Below are 22,827 nucleotides of genomic sequence, written 5' to 3' on the forward strand. Positions count from 1 at the left end.
CCTTTTTCGCCAGAAAAACTTCTTTTCTGTACTGACTATCTTTTCACTTACATCCATGTTCACAAAACAACCCTGAACAGGCTCATTGGAAAATGATATTATGTTGCTTCTGGCACATTTCTCTATACTTTCAAAATGAAATTATTCATTTTATTACACTGATTTGTTGTATGTATCATGGCAGTTCTGAAATGAAATGTCCGGTGTGTGGCGTTAAATGTTGAAAGCTCTATCGCGTTTGAAGATAACATGTCCCTCCCTAAACCGATAGTGTTAACAAAAGAAAATGTGAGCTAAAACGCATTTTCTGAAGTAACCATGCCATTTAAGTCAAGTCTTTGAGCTCTTTTATCGTGACTTATGATTCATGGCATTTGCTCATACCTGAGCGGTCTGCATCGCAAGTGCAATGCTGTACCAAGGGAGCTACCAAGCAAATTTACTACATCAGAAAAGCCATACATATGGAGCCATACATATGGACACAAAAATATACGTAGAGGCACGTTTCCAATGTTGGTTTTGTCATTTACTGTAGCTTGAGCTAGTATTAGGGGAGGTCTCTAACCCAAAAATCATGGGTAATACCACTAAGAGGATTTGTAAAGTTAATACTAATACAATTCTGGATATAATAGGTATGGGGTCAGTGTTAGAGAATGAGGTGATAGATGAGGTCAAGCATGATAAAATTTGTAAACAACAGCAGGCAATCCAGCAACAATCTATCATTTCTCACAGCCTGATTCCCTCTTACTGACAGCAACACAATCTGTTATAATCATGAATAAATATGGGAGTGTTTATGAGGAAATCACTTCTAATCATTTTAAAAGATCTGCACTGAAGCAGTTTACTGAGCAACAATTAGGCTACCATTCTGTGCATCACGTAAGTATGTTTATATACAGTACAGTTCTGCAGTCAGCTTAGCTCTTTTCAGTAACATAATCCCCAAATGGTTATACTGATGTCACATAGGGAACAAAACAGCAATGATTCCACATGGATGCATTATGCACATGTTACATTCTTTGTTGATTTTCTTTTTTAGTAGCGTTGCTTTGTGAATGCACCTTACTTGCACGCACAGTAGAATGCATGGAACTTATTCAGAAACATTTTGAACTGTGATTAAAATTCACAAGCTGCGGTCAGGTTTAAACCCAGCCTTATTTTAAATGAACCTGTTTTAAGTGGTTTTTATGCTTCATCAACATTTAGAGAAGTGTTCAGTTATTTATGTCACTTGTGTAGTTTCTATGGTTCAGTGATCCCCCTTTCGTGGTGCAAATCTTAATGTGATTATTAAAGGATGGCCAGATTTAAAACCGTGCATTTAATGCATTTTATTTTCTAGTTATGTAGCAGTTACAGCTCACACATGCTTATCTGATAGCCAAGCAGAAAAGCAGTCGAAATCAAACCCTTTTACTGTTCGTGTCGCTTACAGAATTGAGAGACCATTGTATATTATGAAAGAGGCAGTGTAGGAAGTGAGGGCAGTTTGGTCTGTAGCAGGGGAAATAAGCTTGTCTAATTTGATCTAACTTTAATTTAGGCTTCTCTTGCATGTGCATGTGCTATAGCCATGAGGCACCACAAGACCCTTTTTGCTCTAATGCACTTACTAAAGGGGATAATTTTATATGCATTGGCAATCTGAAAAATTTTTCACGCATCAAGCACTACTTCCACATCCATGATGTAATGGATATTCAAGATTTTGCTGAACTCAAGATTCAAGAAAGATCATGAATATTATTTTAGCATTTTAAATGGTCTTTTGTCTCTCATATGTATATATTTAAATACATATATGTAGATACACCGATCAGGCATAACATTATGACCACCTTCCTAATATTGTGTTGGTCCCCCTTTTGCTGCTAAAACAGCCCTGACCCGTCGAGGCATGGACTCCACTAGACCCCTGAAGGTGTGCTGTGGTATCTGACACCAAGATGTTAGTAGCAGATCCTTTAAGTCCTGTAAGTTGTGAGGTGGGGCCTCCATGGATCGGACTTGTTTGTCCAGCACATCCCACAGATGCTCAATTGGATTGAGATCTGGGGAATTTGGAGGCCTAGTCAACACCTCAAACTCGTTGTTGTGTTCCTCAAACCATTCCTAAACCATTTTTGCTTTGTGGCAGGGAGCATTATCCTGCTGAAAGAGGCCACAGCCACCAGGAATACCATTTTTCATAAAAGGGTGTACATGGTCTGCAACAATGCTTAGGTAGGTGGTACGTGTCAAAGTAAGATCCACATGGATGGCAGCACCCAAGGTTTCCCAGCAGAACATTGTCCAGAGCATCACACTGCTTCCGCCAGCTTGCCTTCTTCCCATAGTGCATCCTGGTGCCATGTGTTCCCCAGGTAAGCGACGCACACGTACCCGGCCATCCATGTGATGTAAAAGAAAACCTGATTCATCTGACTAGGCCACTTTCTTCCATTGCTCCGTGGTCCAGTTCTGATGCTCATATGCCCACTGTTGGTGCTTTGGGTGGTGGACAGGGGTCAGCATGGGCACCCTGACTGGTCTGCGGCTATGCAGCCCCATACACAACTGCGATGCACTGTGTATTCTGATACCTTTCTATCAGAACCAGCATTAACTTCTTGAGCAATCTGAGCTACATTAGCTCGTCTGTTGGATCGGACCACACGGGCCAGCCTTCGCTCCCCACGTGCATCAATGAGCCTTGGCCGCCCATAACCCTGTCGCCGGTTCATCACTGTTCCTTCCTTGGACCACTTTTGATAGATACTGACCACTGCAGACCGGGAACACCCCACAAGAGCTGCAGTTTTGGAGATGCTCTGACCCAATCATCTAGCCATCACAATTTGGCCCTTGTCAAACTCGCTCAAATCCATATGCTTGCCCATTTTTCCTGCTTCTAACACATCAAGTTTGAGGACAAAATGTTCACTTGCTGCCTAATATATCCCCCCCACTAACAAGTGCCATGATGAAGAGATAATCAGTGTTATTCACGTCACCTGTCAGTGGTCATAATGTTATGCCTGATCGGTGTATATATATATATATATATATAATATAGAGAGAGAGAGAGAGAGAAAGAGGGGAGATTTCAAACTGTCAGTATTCTATATATCTGAAATACATAAGTCTAATTAAAATACATAATTATATATTAGTTATAAGGACAATCATATTGCACAATATATTTCAGTTATATCACCCAGCTCTACTTGTACTTTATACCAATGAGATGCTGAAATAATGGAGGATAGATCAGAATGAAGTAATAAAGAGAGCATGTATCCTTGAAGATTGCGCAAAGGCTGCAAATCCATGCGTCTAGCCTAATGATAATGATCGTGTTCCTTTTTTTCTTTGTGTTTTCAGATAACAGCCTTTGATGAGCTTCAGGCAGACTTCAAGGTGCCGATCGATCAGGGCAATCCACTTCACGCGGTAAGTCATGCAAATAATGGACTTGATAATTTGATTCATTGCCCTTTCCTGCACTTCCATGGAAATGAATGAGTATATATTTGTGTGTGTGTCTGTGTGTGTGTGTGTTTATTTGTTTATGGTGGGAATATATTTCGCAAGCCCTGTGATCTTTTGCAGGCACCAGGTGTGTTGCCTACCCCAAACTCTGAAACATTTCCTGTCATCCGCAGCATTGCATGAATAATCCATAGAGCAGCTGTCTATGTGTTGTCTTTCCTCTGCTGGAGGCCCTGGCAGCTTTAATCTCGCTAATTAATTCAACTTTTCCATCTTTTTGGATACACCAACTGTTATCCAAAAGTTTAGAACAACATTGTCATTCTAGATGCTAGCATTGCAGAATAATTTACATGTGTGCGCTTGATACCTTGCCAGGCTATGTTGTGACAGAAAACAAAATCAAGAGGCGAATGCAGATATTTTTGGTCTTTTGGACTTGGTGTCAGAAAGTCTCACTCAGAATGGGGCACCGTGATATGCAGACAAAGTATCTGATCTGTTCTGCACAAAACTTCTGTAGTCGTAATTTATTGCTGTCTTCCCAACAAAGTGTCAAAGCAAGAGATACACTCTCTATATGTCACCCACCCCTCTGTCAGACTGGAGGGAACTATGGAGGATCTGGAAGGTGGGGGGTGCTAAAAGATTGATGGCCTCCTAGCTGATCTCACCACCCAGTCAAGTCAATCTCACACCCTGCCTGGCTAATTGGTGGCTTCTGTCAGTCTTCAGCTGGGTGGAAGTCAGGACTTCATCCTGTGATTCTCATTGGAGCTCCCCTTGTGACTCACTAGTCTACACAGTAGTGCTGCAGTTACTGTGTTCATTCTTTCAGGCCCCTTTTACATCTGGCATTGTGCGTTTCACATCCAGACAGAATAAATATATCTTATTCAGTATTTTTTTAAGGCTGAGAAATAATTTATGCAATTAATATAGATGCACTAATTCACACAATTAATACAGCATTGTTTTTTTTCTTGAGGCTATGCTAATGTTTTGTTTACTAATTTCCTGTGGCTAGGGTTATATTCTTATGCTGTTTGTGTTGAAACAGGATGCTACGCATGTACCCTATAAATACTTTTTTTCTCCATTTTATCTTCAGGTATTGGAAAAAAAACAATTAATAGCAGTATCGATATCACTATTGGTATTGGTATCAATATCGATGATATCATTGACAAAATTAGTTGTTCCAATTTAGCAGACTTTAAGTATATCAATTTAGTATACCAGAAGTACAATTGCAGGGTATTTATATGAAGTACATAAATATGTAAATGTATTTGTAGTATACTTAATATAAATGTATTTCAATACATTTTGGTATATTTATTTTTCACTAGAGTAATAATATCGATTTAACTGTGCTGACAGACAAAATTTGAACTGGATTGAGCTGGATAATGACACTAACTTGACACTGTTATTGAACTGAATTTGAATTACCATTGAACTGATTTAAGCTGAATAATGACACTATTGTCTTCTGTAGAGCTGCTTATAGCTGAATTGAACTTGTTTCATAATTGATGAACTTTACAACTTTGACAGTGAATTACAAGTGAAGTGAATTGAAACAACATTGAACTAAACTGAGCTGAATAATGACACTTATCTTCTGTAGAGCTGCTTTATGGCTAAAAATTAATTTACTTCTATAACTTATGAGTTTTAAAACATTATTTTCATGTATATTAATATGAAGATAATTTGAAAGTGTTATATAAATAAAGGTGACTTGACTTAAAAAAGATGCCTTACATTTTATGTAAAATATAGTTTCTTTTTGTTGATTTTACTTTAATTTGAGGATTCAGTGTGCAGTTATTATTACATATTTAAATGTTAGATGCAATTGACATTAATTAATCACAGAAAACTGTAATCACTTAAAAATGTTTACTCGAATCACAACCCTAGTATTTTTGTCTTGTTTTCCAGTAAATAATATCTAAACATATTTGAAGCAAGATACTTGTGAATCAAAATTGCACAAGGCAGAATACATCTTGAATTAAATGTACTTTTCTTACCTCATTTGGCAATTTTTAGGCATAAAACAAACAGAATGTAGTGAGGTTTAAAAGTTTTAAACTTTAATGTCTCTGATAAATCAAAGTGCAAGAGCTAGCAGAACTGTCACATTTAACTGCCCTTGACTACCGCTGCCCGGCTAATTCTGTGAAGGCATTCAAGACATAATTCTCCAGCAATTAAACACTTCTGATGCTATTCATTTATAAGATGCTCTAATAATCCTTGATGAGTTTTCTTTATGTGTTGAAACGAGGCATCTTTCATGTTAACGTTATGAGCTCATTAGACGGAATTTGTATCTGCTGTGCTGCCTGATGTGCGCAAGCTTTTAATATTTTATCACACTAATGTTCTAGACAGACTTTACCACGCATGTGGTTGATTTCAATGTAAAACAACACTAAATTAGAGCTAACATTATGTTGCTTGCATGACGGCAAGAGTTTTATGATCCAGATGTTTGTCAGCATTCACAATATGACCGATCCAACACATCAGCTCAGCTTTTCTTTTTTTTTCTTTTTTTTTAAGATTTGGGTCATTGACGAATAAGGTTTTTAAAAGTGTGAAAAAAAAAAAAAAAAACATAATGGAGATATAATTAATTTTAAGTTTTAATAAGTTTTATCAAGTGTTAACAATGACATTATGGGATTTTTATGATCAATTAACACTGCTTTTGTCATTTTTTACAAGATGGACAAAATTTGTCACCAAAAAAGTCATTCGGTTTAACCAAGATTTCAGTTTTACCGAATGACACTTTTGGTTATACTGAATGACAATATTTTCAAACAATGCTAACAGGCTGATATCTAGCTCGCTAGCTAGTTAGCTTGCTAGCTAGCTTGACAATCAAGACAATCAAACATTTTATATTTAGTACAAGTTTTTAAAATATTACAACATTTTCCATGTTTTATAGCAGTTGTACCGAATGACCTGATGTTTCGGGACATGCATATGAGCGAGTGAAAACATGAATTTTTTTAAATAGTTAAGAGAGAGTTAGTTACTTTTCTTCATGACCATGTGGTCCTTTGCAGGTGTCTGAATGATGTTACATCCTGTCACATGAAATTGAATGCATGACTTGATCCAAAATGGTCCCTTTATTTTGGTTACTCTGAATGACATCAATGAAATTCATTTTTCTGGACATTCTTTCTCATAACAAAGGGACTTCTACACATAATTTTAATACCATTTTGCACTATGTTAATATATGATGTTATAAAATCATGCCAGAATAAAAAATATACACATTTATAACATTTTAAGATATTTTAATCACAAATGAAATGGCTGTATTGGCCTTTGGATGGTTAAACCGAATGACATTTTGAAACTTCAAAATCTTTATATGTAGCAAAATATAATTAAAACCTTTTGGATTCAATAAAAGAGTTGTACTACCTTACATACTTTGGATGTCATATCTTTGTTTTTTATTATTATTAAGGCCTTGAAAAAATGACCTGTCACGTCATTGACTTGTTTACTTTCATAGACATGTAATCCAAAACAACATTCAGTACATTAAGGCTTTACATTTTTTTTTTCAGTATGTGTGATCCCTGTGAATCAAACCCATAACTTTGACGGCACCAAAATGTACCAGTTGAGCTACAGGAGAATTGCTAAAACATTTGCTAATTGTCTAATTCAGAGCTTATGGTAACAATATTACCTACCACGTCCGCCTTAGTAGAGGTCACACAACCCTCCTCAGGGCACACTTTGAATTGGATACGGATGGTCCCTTTGGGGTCAAATAGCATCTGTTACTCTCCATACCACTCAATTAGCTGCATGATCTGAGCAGCAAGTCTGACCATTTTACTCTGGCATTGAAACTTAAACTGAAGAGGAGAGAGAGAGATAAATGAAGGGTGCTTCAACAGACACAGCAGTAGTGGGTTTCTAAATCCACACAGCTCTTATATTTTTACTTGAGTCGGAAGCTCAAAAAATATTTCTCGTTAACCGGTTTTGTTTCAGGGCCCATATTTTACATTAGAAAAGCCATATATTATTTATATAAAACAATTGAAAATTGAGGTTTCTAAAACAGATTGAGTTATCTAAAACAAGTGAACCACTATTTAATGTAGTCTAGGTAAATTTTATTATAATTTTTTCTTTACATTGCATGTTTTGTTTATGATTTTCAAGTATGAGGGGATGCCAAGCTAAAGTTTGTTCAGAGGCTGAGATTTTGATCACATCTGTTTATGCTCTTTTCACGCCATTGTTATTGGTATGCTGAATATTATTTGCACAACAGAGATGATAGACTCAGTTCTGCTGTGTTTGCATTTGTATCTCCGTCAAGGATTACTCATTTGTACATTGCAGATTCCATGGCTCGAAAACATTATATTCTCGCTGCTGTATTGACTCTCAGTCCTGTATTTAATATAATGTTTACACTGTATGCCAGCACTTGTCAAGCAGAATTTGTGCTGACGAATATTTCAAAGGGAGCTGAGTCTAATTGCCTGCTAATTAAAAGTGCTGATATGGCTGCAGTTATCTCCAGTCGCTTTGGCTGTCAGTGGAATATATTTGCATGCTGTTGTTGAGAAGGGGAATAGTGTGAAAAAATGTCTTAAGCAAATTTGGAAGTAACTAAAATGAGGTACGGGCCAAAAATAGTCAGAGTTCAGTGTAACTTTCATGGATGTTTGGTGTAATCTCTGAAACACAGCTGTGTGCTGAAACAAGACAGTGGGAGGTTGCCAATCAAAGCCTTAGAAAAAACTGTTTAAAATGCACTGAGGAAAACTTTTGGGAAAATATCTGCATATATCAATTATTTTTAGCAAATTCAGCAAACAGAAGCATCATGAAGTGGATTTTGAATTATTTGTATCTTTGATAAATATATTGCAAGATCACTATAGTAAAAACAGTTTAAATACATCAATCTAATTTATAATATAATATAAAATAATGAAATATAGTATTCTATTCTATTCTATTATATTATAGATTAATATATTTAAACAAAGAAACTTTTTTTACTTCCATATATATTATTTGAGCCTGGACATGTCTTATATTAAATTAACAATTAAGCAATTAAATCTCTCATGTGTTATTTTGCATCTTGCATTGACTTCTATTGGTGCCTCTCAAGAAAAACAGGTTTATGACGCCCCTATCTGAAAATCATTTGTACATGTAAAAAAAAAAAAAAAAAATTAGTGTGTGTGACTAAACTGACTAACAAGGCCTTAAAGACAGTATTCTTGCTGAGAAGGAGTTTTGTTGTGGTCACTGTAGTTCTGTCTATTAGTGAATATCAGTACATTATTTACAAGTGCAGGCTAGTAGTGTAAATAATGCATTGGGTTGAATGAAGTTAAGTTGAAATGTAAAAAAAATAGCAATCAAATATGTATGTTTAGACTTCATTACTGCAGAAAACAACATCTTTGCACTCCTCCTGCCAAAATGCATAAGAACAGTGCTCTTTTAGGCAGTGCAGCCGTTTTTCTTCTGTGCCACTCATGTAAGATTTATTTGTGCCCGATGTACATCTATACATGCCTCCCATTGAGTTCTGCTTCTATTTGTGCCTCAAATATGAAAAATTATTCCATAGTGCATATAAGAAAAAAAAATGCATGCAGAGAAAGTAAATTATTGGTGCAAAAACAAAAAAAAAGAAGCTAACCTGACCTAACCTGAGCTAAGCAGACCTTGCATTCAAATCTCTGTTGAATTAGATTTAATCCATTGCACACATGTGATTAAATGATAAAACACTGACTATACTATGTCTGGGAGTGTGTATATAAAAATAGATTTTGAAACATTCTCCCTTGAGAGTACCGCCACTTTTCCCGCCCCCCAAAACGTACATGTTTGGATGTAATGGCCATATGCCACTTTCACATGCCATTCAAAAATCTCCCTGCTGTTTTTTCCACCTCTTGGCTGTTGTTTTTTCAAAATGCAAGTCCCTTGATGTCCTTGCCAGTGTATAGTGCTCTATGATTCTCCAAGGGAACATGGGCCAAGAGCTGCAGAAAACACAAGCTTCAGGCAGCAGTGGCATGTCAAAGCCATAACCACTGTGCCACAAACACATATTCATATACAATCATAGACATTAAATCTAGTTAAATTCTAAAACTAAATCTACTCCTGCTATTTTGATGCATCACATGAACTTTTTAGCAAATGAATGATGTGGCCTTCATACTAGTTTTGTCCTTGAGACTGGTGTTTTAGGTGTTATGGGAGATTTAACAGATCTTTATTTCTCTTAACAGCGTGAAAGGCTGCGGAATATTGAGAGGATCTGCTGCCTGCTGCGAAAGGTATGTAACGTTTGTCTTTTTCTGATGGGAATTTGAAAGTTTTAGAATCAGTCATTGAAAAATCCATGATGATCGACCACTTTTACGTACACTGTGAACACGAAAAGGCTGGCAAAACTCAAAAAATTTGAGGCAATCAGTTGCCTCAATTTTTAAAGGGTTAGTTCACCCAAAAATGAAAATTATGTAATTTATTACTCACCCTCATGTCGTTCTACACCCGTAAGACCTTCGTTCATCTTTGGAACAGAAATTAAGATATTTGATGAAATCCGATGGCTCAGTAAGGCCACAATTGCCAGCAATGTCACCGAACTTTTAGGTATTCAAAACATATTTAAAACAGTTCATGTGAGTTCAGTGGTTCAACCTTAATATTATACAGTAAAGCGACGAGAATACTTTTTGTGCGCCAAAAAAACAAACAAAATAATGACTTTTCAACAATATCCAGTGATGGCCGATTTCAAAACACTGCTTCAAAGCTTTACGAATCTTTTGTTTCGAATCAGTGATTCAGATCATGTATCAAACTGCCAAACTGCTGAAATCACGTGACTTTTGCGCTCCAAACAACTGATTCGAAAACAAAAGATTTGTAAAGCTTAAGCAGTGTTTTGAAATCGGCCATCACTAAATATTGTTGAAAAGTCGTTATTTTGTTTTTTTGGCGCACAATAATATTAAGGTTGAACCACTGTACTCACATGAACTGTTTTAAATATGTTTTGAGTACTTTCTGGATCTTGAGAAGTTCGTTGACATTGCTGGCAATTGAGGATTTAATTAAAAATATCTTAATTTGTGTTCCGAAGATGAACGAAGGTCTTACAAGTGTAGAACGACATGAGGGTGAGTAATAAATTACATAATGCTAAGTTGCTAATTTGCTAACATGTTAACAATAGCATGGTATAGAACTTGCTGAATGAGTGCGGCAATTTAAAGCATTTAACATACTTGCTCTTAAACCAAGCCGCATACACCACTTCTCACCATGATGGCAACTCTCCAAAAACCCACATTAACAGAAACTCTTCTAAATTAGCATAAAAAAACTTTAATCACTACTAAATCTCCCACTTAACATTAATCTTGCACAAGAAAACATTATATAACACTTAATTTTAGCATTTACTCTCCCTTTCGAGTGCCATGGGCAAAGCATGATGGGAAATAGAAATCCCAGCCCAGTTTCAGTTAAACTTAAGTTCGTCTAAATTAAAAGAAATAAGTTCATAAAACTCAAAACAATGAAACAGGTCAGTTTACTTAAAATGCATCAGTTCTGTGAACTTGAAAGAAAAAGAAAGTACTAAATACTCATAAAAGTTAATCTGACTGAACTAATTTGTTTAATTTAAGTTTGTCCTACTCAAACCAATTAACTATTTTGAGCGTTAGTGTTTACAGTGTACATTCAAGGTGACGTACTGCTTTTTACGCTTACTTAGATTCTCCTTTTGTCTGACATAGCCATATTATATTGTAGTACTGTAACAAAAAGAATTTGTCCTGGAGTCTGTGATGAACGGGGTCCAGTTTTAGCAATGACACTTTATATTATATTATATTATTCCAAAGGTCTGAGACCACAGTGATGATCTATAATTCAAAATCTTATCCTGTAAAGGTTTAGAATCTTTTTTAACAACAACAACAACAACAAAAACATCCTTCTAAAATGAAGAAGAAATATCTAGAAATTTCAAGGTCACTAATCAAATGTAATGACCATGGGGTCTGATGTTCTTCTCAAATCATTTTGGAGAGCTTCATCATCATCAGGTTTTACACAAACTTGTGGAGTCAGCTTGAACATTTTGGCTAACATTATTATGCTGAAAATATAATTTGAGTTTATTATTAGAAGTTTATTGTTTAAGTTTGTTAAAACTGTTTTCACTTGTGGTCTCAGTTGTACTAATGATGACTTCTTAATCAATGGTATTATAAAGTGTTTCCCACGCATTTTTAGTGTGAAACTGAACGCATTGTTGTGGGTGTTTGAACATTTGAATCGAAGCACTGTTACAGGGAGCCATAACCTGTTATGCTCCATATATATATTGTGCCAACATCAGCAGAACGCCTTACAGTCGCCTTCATGAGTAATATGTCTCGTCGTATGAGGCTCGTCTGGAGTCCCAGCTGCTCTGTGTGCATGTGCACCTAGCTGAAAAGGTTTCTGCTGTCACTCGGTTTCACCTGACTGCAAATGTAAAAGAAAACACAGCCTGACAAAAACACTTATCCAAACAGTGTCCACAAGAGCTTCATATGTTGAGCTGAATTATCTGCAATTTTACAGACACACCATTTATAAAATGGTTTACAGCTTTAAATTGTGAATGAACAAACCACGTTTAAAGCGATTGTAAGGTTGTAAAGCTAGCAGAAAGGTGAAATCTATGCTCTTGCTCCTTCTTTCCCTTCCCTCTTTGTCTCTCGGTTGGGGTCTTTATGCACATGGGGCATGCGGTTTGTCATTTATTATCATTATTAATTATCTTGGTTGTAAACACTTAGCTTAAGGCTCTTATCACACCCTAATGGGCCACGGTCTTTGCTTTGACTGACATGAGCTCAATGATCATATGTAAGAATCAAGCCAGACAGTAAATAAACAAAAGTTCATTTTTATTCTGAACAGGTAGTCCTAATAGTTGCGGATCTCTTTACTCAGCAAATAAGAGAGTTTAATATATTTGTGCAAGAGAGAATAAACAGTTTTTGCTAGTGTGACAGTTTTATTGCTGAGTGCATCTGTGGATTGTGCATCTTTTCAGAATGAAATATTCAGTTATGCTCACAGGTATTCAGTGCTAGGGTGACAAAAGGTAGCATGAGATCATTTATTTTCCCCCACTAAAGGTGCAGAGTATTTTTCACAGCCGACAAACAAACATGCATGTTTTCTCATCTTTGTTAGCCCGGTATAAATGCCAATCTTTGACATCTGTGTCATTTTGTGTGTATTCACCAAAACACACAGAGCATGAAACGTCTGGAAAAACAAGAAAGGAATGGTGGTTTGTTTGAGTGACTTATGCTGAGTCACACAGAGCTTCTCTGCAAAGTGCCAGCATATTTTTAGACAACTGCTAACACGTCCTTTCAGGATCCATAATTCAGATACCTTGCACCAGTAATTTATACATATACAGTAGAGTGTTTTGTTTGTAACATATTTAAATATATTATACACTGGATATGTAAGTAGGGGTCGGTAGGATTTTTTAAATGTTTTTGAAAGAAGTCTCTTATGCTCACCAAGGCTGTATTTATTTGATTTAAAATACAGTAAAAAAAAAAAAAAAAAAAAAAAAAGCAATATTGTGAAATATTATTAGAATTTAAAATAAATGTTTTCTATTTTAATATGTTTTAAAATGTAATTTATTCCTGTGATGGCAAAGCTGAATTTCAGACATCTTCAGTGTCACATGATCCTTCAGAAATCATTCTAATATTCTGATTTGGTGCTTAAGAAGCATTTCTTATTATTATCAATGTTGAAAATGGTTGTGTTGCTTAATATTTTTGTGGAAACTGTGAAACTTTTTTTCACAATTCTTTGATGACTAGAAAGTTCAAAGAAAAACAGCATTTATTTTGTAACATTATAAATGTCTTTACTGTAATTTTTGATCAATTTAATGTGTCCTTTCTAAAAAAAAAATTATTTATTTCAAATAATAATACATTTTTTTTACTGATCTCAACCGATATGAATTAGGTTGCATTTTAGTGAATTAAAATTGTTTCATTAAAAAATCTACCTTGTATTTCTGTCAGAAAAGAATATTATATAACACTTAATTTTAGCATTTACTCTCCCTTTCGAGTGCCATGGGCAAAGCATGATGGGAAACAGAAATCCCAGCCCAGTTTCAGTTAAACTTAAGTTGATCTAAATTAAAAGAAATTAGTTCATAAAACTCAAAACAATGAAACAGTGCAGTTTACTTAAAATATATCAGTTCTGTGAACTTGAAAGAAAAAAGAAAGTATACTCATAAAATAAAAATACTAATTAAAAAGTTAATTTGACTGAACTAATTTGTTTAATTTAAGTTTGTCCTACTCAAACCAAATAATTTTAAGCATTAGTGTTTACAGTGTACATTCGAGGTGACGTACTGCATTTTACACTTACTTAGATTCTCCTTTTGTCTGACATAGCCATATTATATAGCATACTGTAACAAAAAGAATTTTTACTAAAAAAAAATATTAATTTATTTCAAATAATAATAAAAAAAAATCTTACTGACCTCAACCGTTTGATCGGTATAATGTATATGAATTAGGTTGCATTTTAGTGAATTGAAATTGTTTCATTAAAAAAAATCTTCCTTGTATTTCTGCCAGAAAAGAATATGGCTCTGAATATATTATAAATTATATTATCACCATTCACCATAGAAAGAATAAGATACCTGCACATGATAGTTTACTGTTCTGTAAAACAGTTTTCAGTACAACACAATTCAGAACCAATTTATGTATAATAATAGTTTCATTTTGCTGTCAAGTTCTGTCCCTGCAGTGTACCATCATTGTTTTGACCCTGTCTTTCTCTTAAGCTAAGCTTTTCCCTCTAACTCTGAAGGTCAAGGTCAATATTCCATCAGCCAATCAGAGCCGTCCACTGGGGGAGTGTGGCGTAATCCCCTATGGTTGCCAACGCTGTGTGTTTGTTCTTCAAACGAGAAGCTACTTTTTGATGTTGCAGTACAAACGTTTCTGTCCTCTCATCACTCCACTTCACACTTGCATTCATCACCAAAGGCATTTGCACAGAATTTGCAATAAATGGAAATGACAAGGTAGAGCTGAAAGGCAGAGAATCATTCATAAAAGACCTGTATGATATGCAGCAGCCCCTTTCACTTTGGAAACTGATGTTCTGGTACATGGTGAAACACATAATTCAAGATATGACACAGAGCATAAAATATTTGATAAGACTCTTTTGAACTCAGGGTCTGAGATCTGTTATTTTGGATCTTTTCAGAGGACCACATTTGTTCTAGCTAGAGAGTTCCACTAAATGGAATAGCAAAATGATTGTTTGACTGTTTTCGAATAGGTTGCCTGAACATTGGTCGGACACAAAAAAAAAAGGAAAAATGGGGCCTCCAGTTTCTTTTTATGTCCTAAAGAGGACATACTGGCACAGCTTACCCCATTCTCTGTGATTTATGTAAGCAATAAGGTACTCAAGGCTAGTGCTGTATCACGAATAAGTCACGGCTGAAGGGCGTTGTTAGGCACAACGTGAAGCGGAGTGCCTGCAACCCCTTCAGCCGTGACTTATTCACGATACAGCACTAGCCTCGAGTACCTTATTGCTTTTATAAAACGGTTACCACACAATACAAATATTAAAGCCAAAAAAATATGTATCAATGCAACTTTCATGAAGTAAAATCACTAAAAACCCTCCTTCTGCTGGTCGCAAAGACTTTTATATTGAAAAGACTGAATTGCTGTGAACATGGAACAAGAAGCAACTGACAAATGCTTTGACTAGCACTGTCAGTCACGGGAAAACCCCTTAACAGTTAAAAGGACAAGATATTGCAGCGGACATTTAAACAGATTTTTTATTATGAACATAGGTCTGACCTGAAGGAAAATGCTAAATCTGAATGCAGGTAATAAACTCGCTCAATCGATCTCTTTCTCACAATACTCTTCTACATAATACAGTAAGCTTCAATGAACAGTATCAATTGAGAACATACAGTTTACGTTGCTAAGAGTGGTTGCTAAGGGTGTTGTGTAGTGATACACAGAACCGTTGGGTGAAGCGGTCATAGCCATGTTTTATCGCAGAACACAAAAGAAGATATTTTGATGGAAATTGTAGTCCATTGACTTTCATTAAATGGACCAAAAAAAGCTCTGAGACATTTTTCAAAATATCTTCTTTTGTGTTCTAGGTTTGGAACGACATGAGGGGGAGTAAATGATAACAAAATATTCATTTTTGAAAATATACACTTTAAAGTTTTTCTGACATTGTATAAATGAGATTTTATACACGTAAATACTGCCTTTGTATTTAAGGTCAGACACTATCTTGCAAGACAATCATCATATTTGGGGATCTTTGGCATCAAAAATTTTGGAAACCCCTCTTTTAATTGACTACTTGCTTACATTAAAGGAAAACTCATCTCAGATTTGTAGACTGCTGTGTTTTGCCTCAAACATCCTTAAGTCTCTCCCTCTTATGACTTTTCCAAGCAATCCTTATCTCATTAGAGCAGGAAATGTGATTTTTCTTTTTCACACCCTACACTGATATACTTGGGGGTGCAGAAAGAAATACTGCCTCTGCCTGGAGAAAAAGCTCAATTTGCCTTCAAAGGGCTCAGGGCAGAGAGAGAGGAGGGAGCTTTCTTGCACTGTTCTCAGTCTCTTACCAAGCTAAGACAGTTTAGTGCCGAGACTAAACTGCTGCTGCCGAGGCGTAGCCCAGGAATGAATTTGCATGAGCCGCCTAGATCAGTCGTGTGCAATGAAAAATGGAGACCTGCTTGAGAATTTATCAGCTCGTGATGTATGTGCTAAACTCTTTTCAGAAAGAAACCCACAGTTAAAAATAAGCCTTTGTTATTAAGCCTCTTGTAGCTGGCCCCACACTGCTGGAGAAAAGAGCATTCTCCTTTGTGACTTTTAAAAATAGCAACATCTGGCTGATAATCAGACAGTATCTTGTCTCTGTATGCATCTTGTTAGGTCTGAGACTTGGGTGTGTAGGGGGCAGCAGGGGCCTATTAGCCTGTCACCAGGCTCTGAGACAATGTGCTCTCATCAGAGGTGTGGCAGTGCTGCTGCTGCTGCTGCTGCTCTGTGGTATAATTAACTCTGCCGCCTAAAAATCACAATGTTACACTATAACTTTCAATTAGTGTATTCCTTCCAGCTTGACGTCACTGTCTCTTACTCAAGGTTGACTTACATTTGCATGTTTATTATAGTTTATTGTAGTGTTTAGAAATGTTTTGTTTCTGCCTGCACTGAATATTTTGCCATTCAAGTTTATAATTGATTATTCAATAAATTCATATTATTATTTATACAACAGTTCATTCTGGTTCTGAATCTGATTGGCTGAGAGGTCTTTCCAGCCATGCGATATTCTACCAGTATCGCCACGGGAACGGTTTCACCGTTTGAATCACTCCTGCTGTCAGCTTTGTCGCAGCGAGTGTCATGGCGGATGAGCAAAGCCAGCGTATTTTTATAGATACTACTGTTATTTTGTAACAGAATGTAGTTTTAGTGTTTTAGGCGAGAATGTAGTTGTTTAGACCTCAGATATGCGATTTATATGTAAACATACCTATTTGAAAATTCATTTAGACGCTTTTGGGGATGTGAGCTCCAGGCCATCAGCGACCGTTCAGCGCTCATGTACACGCAGAGAACAGCTTCATCTCAGCCAGTCCTTCAGGAATTTGCCGCTGGCTCTTATGTAGATAGTGTTTAAACATGAGGTATAATTCGTTTTGGGTATATCAAACAGGCACTCTTTGGTCTTATTAATCTATTACTTGTTCCAGAGCTAATAGATTTGGCTTAAGGGCTATATTGCTCATATATTGCATGCTTTTGACAGAAATTATATTGTGGGGCTATAGAAACAGCATAATGTACTACTAATTTTTTTTTATTATTATTATTTTATTACTTGCCAAAAAAATGTTATTTATTATTCAGTTGTTTTTTATTATATGTATTATCTATTATTCTGACAGAAGTATGTTGCAGGGTTGTAGAAATGCAGCATAATGTATTACTAAATATTATTTGTTAATAATAGATATTATTAATGTTAACTTTTGGTTACATGTTCAGTAACCATTCTCTTTCACATTCATTACTATGACAATTTGAATATTTTTTTCAATTCATTTTATTGTTTATTATTCAATTGATTTATATTATTATACATTGGTTTATTCTGAAAGAATGATATTGCAGGATTGTAGAAATTCAGTGTAACTTAACTTTAAAAAAAAATCTTTTTGTTGTAATTGCTTTATAAAGACTATACACAATACAGAAAGAAAGAAATATAATCTCTCGTAGTGCATCAGATAGGACAGTATATTTTTTATTATTATTATTTTTTCATATACACTATACCTTTCAAACGGTTGAGGTCATCTTCATCTGTGCCATACCCTAATATTCAAAATGGTGATAATCACATTCTGAATAGTTTAATGGAGAGCCAGTTCATATGCTATCCTGTCTCATGGGGTTAGGTGTTCTTTAAAGAGAAAATATGTATAATTCTATGCTGCAGTTAATTATTGGCTGCTGCTGAAAGAGAAAGACAGTAATTGGAGACTAGCGGCTATTCTGATCTGCTAAGGCCGAGAACATTTTGCTGTTGCTAATCTGAGGGCACAGTCAGATTTGTCATTGAAATAAGTGAATGTGAAATGGAATGGTTCCTGAACATATATGAATTTATTTATGGTTACTAGTACTATATGTCAAACCCCTATATAGGCTACTTGTGGTCACTTCTTTACCACAAAGTTAATACCCCTCTAATGGTATCAATGGCTCTTGCCCATTTCTTTTTTTATCTCCATTCTTAATATATACATTGTCGAGACATACTGCCTCATTAAAGAGATATCTACAGGTTTGGTGCTTGCTCACTTCTGCACTAATGGTGGGACATGTCATTAGTGGTAAGTAGTGTTAATTGGAGAGACCTGCAGTAGTAGGCTGGTGTGAGTTTGATAGGAACAGAGAGTTAGAGAGCGTGTGAGGAAGAGAGAATGTGAAGGACACTCCACAGTACAAAGCTCTCAGCTACAGTAGACCTCTCATTAGGTGACATGATTCTGAAGAGGCTCTTGTGATTCCCATGGGAAGGCAACTTTAAAAGTTATACTTAAGGCACTCAAAGTCTGTGTGGTCCTTGACCACGGCCTCATAATTAACATATATAAGTATAGCAATGGTGTATAGGAGAAACTAGCTCCTTCTGAATGGTTAAATGTGTGCATTAGTTAAAATTAACATTAGTTAATGCACTGTGAACTTACATGAACAATGAATAAAGATTCATAAAAGTTGTGAAAAAATATATTGCGCACTGTTTGTTAAAGTTAGTTAATGCGTTAACAAATGAGACCTTATTGTAAAATGTTACCAAATTATCTTATTATGCCTTTATTTTAACAGGAAATCCTGTTAAAGAAGAAGAAATCCTCCAGACAGGAATATATTTACTTTGTATTGAAATTGGTGACACAATATGGCTTTATTTATGCAGTTTTATATTTAAGACATGTTATTATTAAGTGTCACAGCTGACCTGCTAATTAAAAGTTAATGTCACATAAATATCACACATAAAATCACCCCAAAATTGCTGTTTTTTTGTTGTTGTTTATTCATGCCACTGAAATGAAGGACAAAATATTGTGCCTAAAGTTAGTCAGATGTTCAGAAGCCCTGAAGTCTCACAGATAAAGACTGATCTTCCAGATGGGCACTTCCTGGCCCAGCTGCCAGTCCATATTTACTTGATTATCCAGAATTTATCTCTGCCCTCAGTTGCTCTGTACCAGAGTCTATCATTTAAAGGCATCATAGGCTCAAAAAAGCTGTTTCAAAAGGTAAATATGCTCATTTATAAAATAAGTAAAGCCAAATTGGAAGACAGCTTCACAAGCAGAATGCAATCCCAAAATGCACTGCAACAAGCTCAGTGGAAAAACAATAAAACCAAGATGGTGGACAAGGTGAGAGAATGCTGATTATAAATAATTTGAATGTAAATTTTTGTTCAAGACTAAAACTGATTAGACTAATTGCAATATTGATTATAGTACTGCATTAGGGTAACAACATGCCAACATTAAACTCTCCTGAGTCTCCCATGTGGAGCGATGGCAAGAAATTAATTTATTCTAGTGAGGAGAGTGAAGTTTTAGAAGAGAAACTTTGCTTTGCCAACGGCAGTTTACAATTCAGCTAAAATCCAGATAAGAAATTACCCATGAGCCTCAGCTTGAAGCGAATAGATACACTAAGGGAACAGTTTGAATAATAACTTGAATTTATGCAAAATATGTTGAAGTCTTTGTTTAATGGCCTTCAGCGAAGACCATGAGAACCAGACAAGTCTTCTGCACAGACCCTATGGCCAGCTTCAACTCTCTCACCAAATGCTGGTGTATATACCCCGATCTTCAAGTAGAATGAACAGGATGAAATATTCTGAATAATATCAATCCACAATCTGACTTGTGGTGCAGCCTGGAATTGAACAACACCATGTTTGTTCATCTGGCCAGAGGAGAACTGACCCCCCGATTGAGCCTGGCTTTTCCCAAGTTTTTCCCTCCATTTCTGCCAGCCGTGGAGTTTGGGTTTCTTTCCACAGTCACCTCTGGCTTGCTTAGTTGAGGACACTTAATATTTAACAATATTATTGACCTGACTGCACTGACATTATTGAATGAGAACTGAACTGAGCTGGATGATGACATCACTGTTTTCTCCAGAGCTGCTGTATAGATGAATTGATCTCATTCTATAATTGATGAACTTTACACAGTTATTGAACTGAACTGAATCAACACTGAACTGATTTCAACTGAATAATGAAACTGAACTTTATTCTATAAAGAGCTATATTAATAAAGGTGACTTGACTTTGATATTTCTCTTGTCATGAAGATGAGAATGTGGCACAAAGACAAGAAATACACAGGACAAGACACTTTCTCTAAAGCATTTATCCTTTTCTTTTTATATCCAGGATATTTCTGTAGTAATGATGAAATATTTTGGGCTTTTTTGCACTAATAAGGTTAAATAGCTGGGACAGGTCAAACTTTAATGAGCCCTCTTACATAAAGGTTGGCCTGAACCACATTTTCTTTAGCCTGCTGTGGACTCCACAGGAAAGGTTTGTGCCTTAGGATGTTGTGTCTTAAATGATAAATGATTCACTGAAGCCAGCCCTCAGGCTGTGTCAGGTATAAACTGGAGTTAATGGCTATGAAATTGCAGGCCTCTTCCACAGTGGTTTTTGGGATTTTGTTGCAAAGGAAATCCCACTGTGATTGGGCGACACAGCTGAAGTACAGTAGTTTGGGTATTAGACATCTTTGGTAGCAACCTCAAGTACTGTCCAAAGTAACTGCCCTAAGAGTCCCCTCTCTTGTCCATTTACAGCAAACTGGCACAGCAGTGTTGCCAAAAATTGTCCTGTTCTTCCTCAGCTGAAGGTGAACTAACATAACCTAGAAACCATGTCCTGAAACTCACAATGTTAACACCAGTGATCACATTAGATTTTTATTGATTCCATCAAGTACTCTGCCTTAGAGTTTCCATGAAAAAATTCTTATATAACAGAAATCCAATTTTTCACTGATCTCTGAAATCTCTTCAGAGCAACATATGTGATTATAACAGTCGCTTCCCTTCTTAAAGGGATAGTTCATTCAAAATGACAATTCTTTCAGTTTTTTAATCATGGCCTAATGTCCTAATCACTCTTAAGTAAGTTTGGAAATGACATGAGGTTGAGTAAATAATGACACAATTTTCATTTTTGGGTGAACTATCCCTTTAAGAATGAATCAAAGACTTCAAATCTATAGGTCTACCTGCATGAATCAGACCCTGTTTTAAAGAACTGAGTTCTTTATCTGTGTTCTCTCTAGTTGGTGCTTCCAGAGTATTCTATCCATGGACTCTTCTGTATCATGTTCCTGTGTGCTCAGGAGTGGCTTACTGTAGGCCTGAATATCCCTCTACTCTTCTACAACACATGGAGGTGAGCACCTGAACCAGCCTTTATTCCCCTTAAACAACCTATGAGGACTATACTGGTCCTGCTACCTGTCAGATATCAGTGAAACAGGAAGAAATCACAGCAATACTTCTAATATTATTATACCTCTATTAAATGTATTTTTTGTGAATATTTAAGGATAAAAATGCTAATTATAGTCATTTAAAATTAAAAAGCCAATATCAACAGCTCTATATGACCGAGTGATGAGCTATATATGGAGGGGGTTCTTATCCAATAAGACATCCTAAATCATTATTATTAAATAAAAAAAAAAATCGGTAACACTTTATTTTAGGGTCCTTTAACTAGTTGCTTATTAGCATGCATATTACTAAATATTGGCTATTTATTAGTACTTATAAAGCACATATTAATGCCTTATTCTGCATGACATTATTCTACATTCTTAATCCTACCCAATACCTAAACTTAACAACTACATTACTATTAATAAGCAGTAAATTAGGAGTTTATTAAAGGAAAAGTCGTAGTTAATAGTTTATATGTGTTCCCTATACTAAAGTGTTACCTAAAATTCTATATTTTTGTGTGAGGACCAATCCTCTTGATACAGCATCAGTAGTGGAATTATCAATATTTCAGATCAATTTCATTCCTAATTTAAGCTGCAAGCAGTGATGAAAGGGCCCTCGTACCTGGGCTCACCACCACCCTTTGGCCTTAGGAAAACAGTGTAATCGAGTGAATACAGGAGAATTACAGCAAAGTCATTTCAAAGTGCCACACTTCCTGCTGCCAACAGGTGGCGCTTTGACTGTAACTGAATATTGTCATGTAGATGACTCCAGGCCAGGACTATTATCAAATGTGAAGTCGGACATTGAATGCCTGAGTTACAACAACTTCCTGTTTCTTGGTGTTAATCGCATACATTAACACTTAGCCAAGTGTTGGATGATTTAACGTGTTTCTAGTATGTTTGGTACTTTGTAGCATATTGAAATGTGTTTCTGGGAGTGAATTACAGTGTAAAGCATGCCATTTCCTGTTGACAACAGGTGCCGCTATGACTGAATATTTGCGTGTAGATGTCTTCAGGCCAAGACACACATGTAAAGTTTGGGGCAGGTCGGACATTGTATG

At 35.9% G+C, this 22,827-nt stretch overlaps 1 protein-coding gene across 2 annotated transcripts in view; it reads left to right on the forward strand.

Annotated features, from left to right (window-relative positions):
• Window positions 1-22,827, forward strand: part of cnih3 (cornichon family AMPA receptor auxiliary protein 3) — a 35,058-nt gene that overhangs the window by 3,815 nt on the left and 8,416 nt on the right. The window contains exons 2-4 of one of the 2 annotated variants that reach the window (XM_051876289.1): window positions 3,382-3,450; window positions 9,819-9,866; window positions 21,590-21,702. In XM_051876289.1, the coding sequence (XP_051732249.1) occupies window positions 3,382-3,450; window positions 9,819-9,866; window positions 21,590-21,702 (230 nt within the window). The remainder of the gene's footprint in view (window positions 1-3,381; window positions 3,451-9,818; window positions 9,867-21,589; window positions 21,703-22,827) is intronic. The other variant, XM_051876288.1, reaches the window with a different exon arrangement.

The sequence above is a fragment of the Ctenopharyngodon idella genome, chromosome 20, assembly GCF_019924925.1.
Source record: "Ctenopharyngodon idella isolate HZGC_01 chromosome 20, HZGC01, whole genome shotgun sequence".
In the NCBI taxonomy this organism is placed as follows: domain Eukaryota; kingdom Metazoa; phylum Chordata; class Actinopteri; order Cypriniformes; family Xenocyprididae; genus Ctenopharyngodon; species Ctenopharyngodon idella.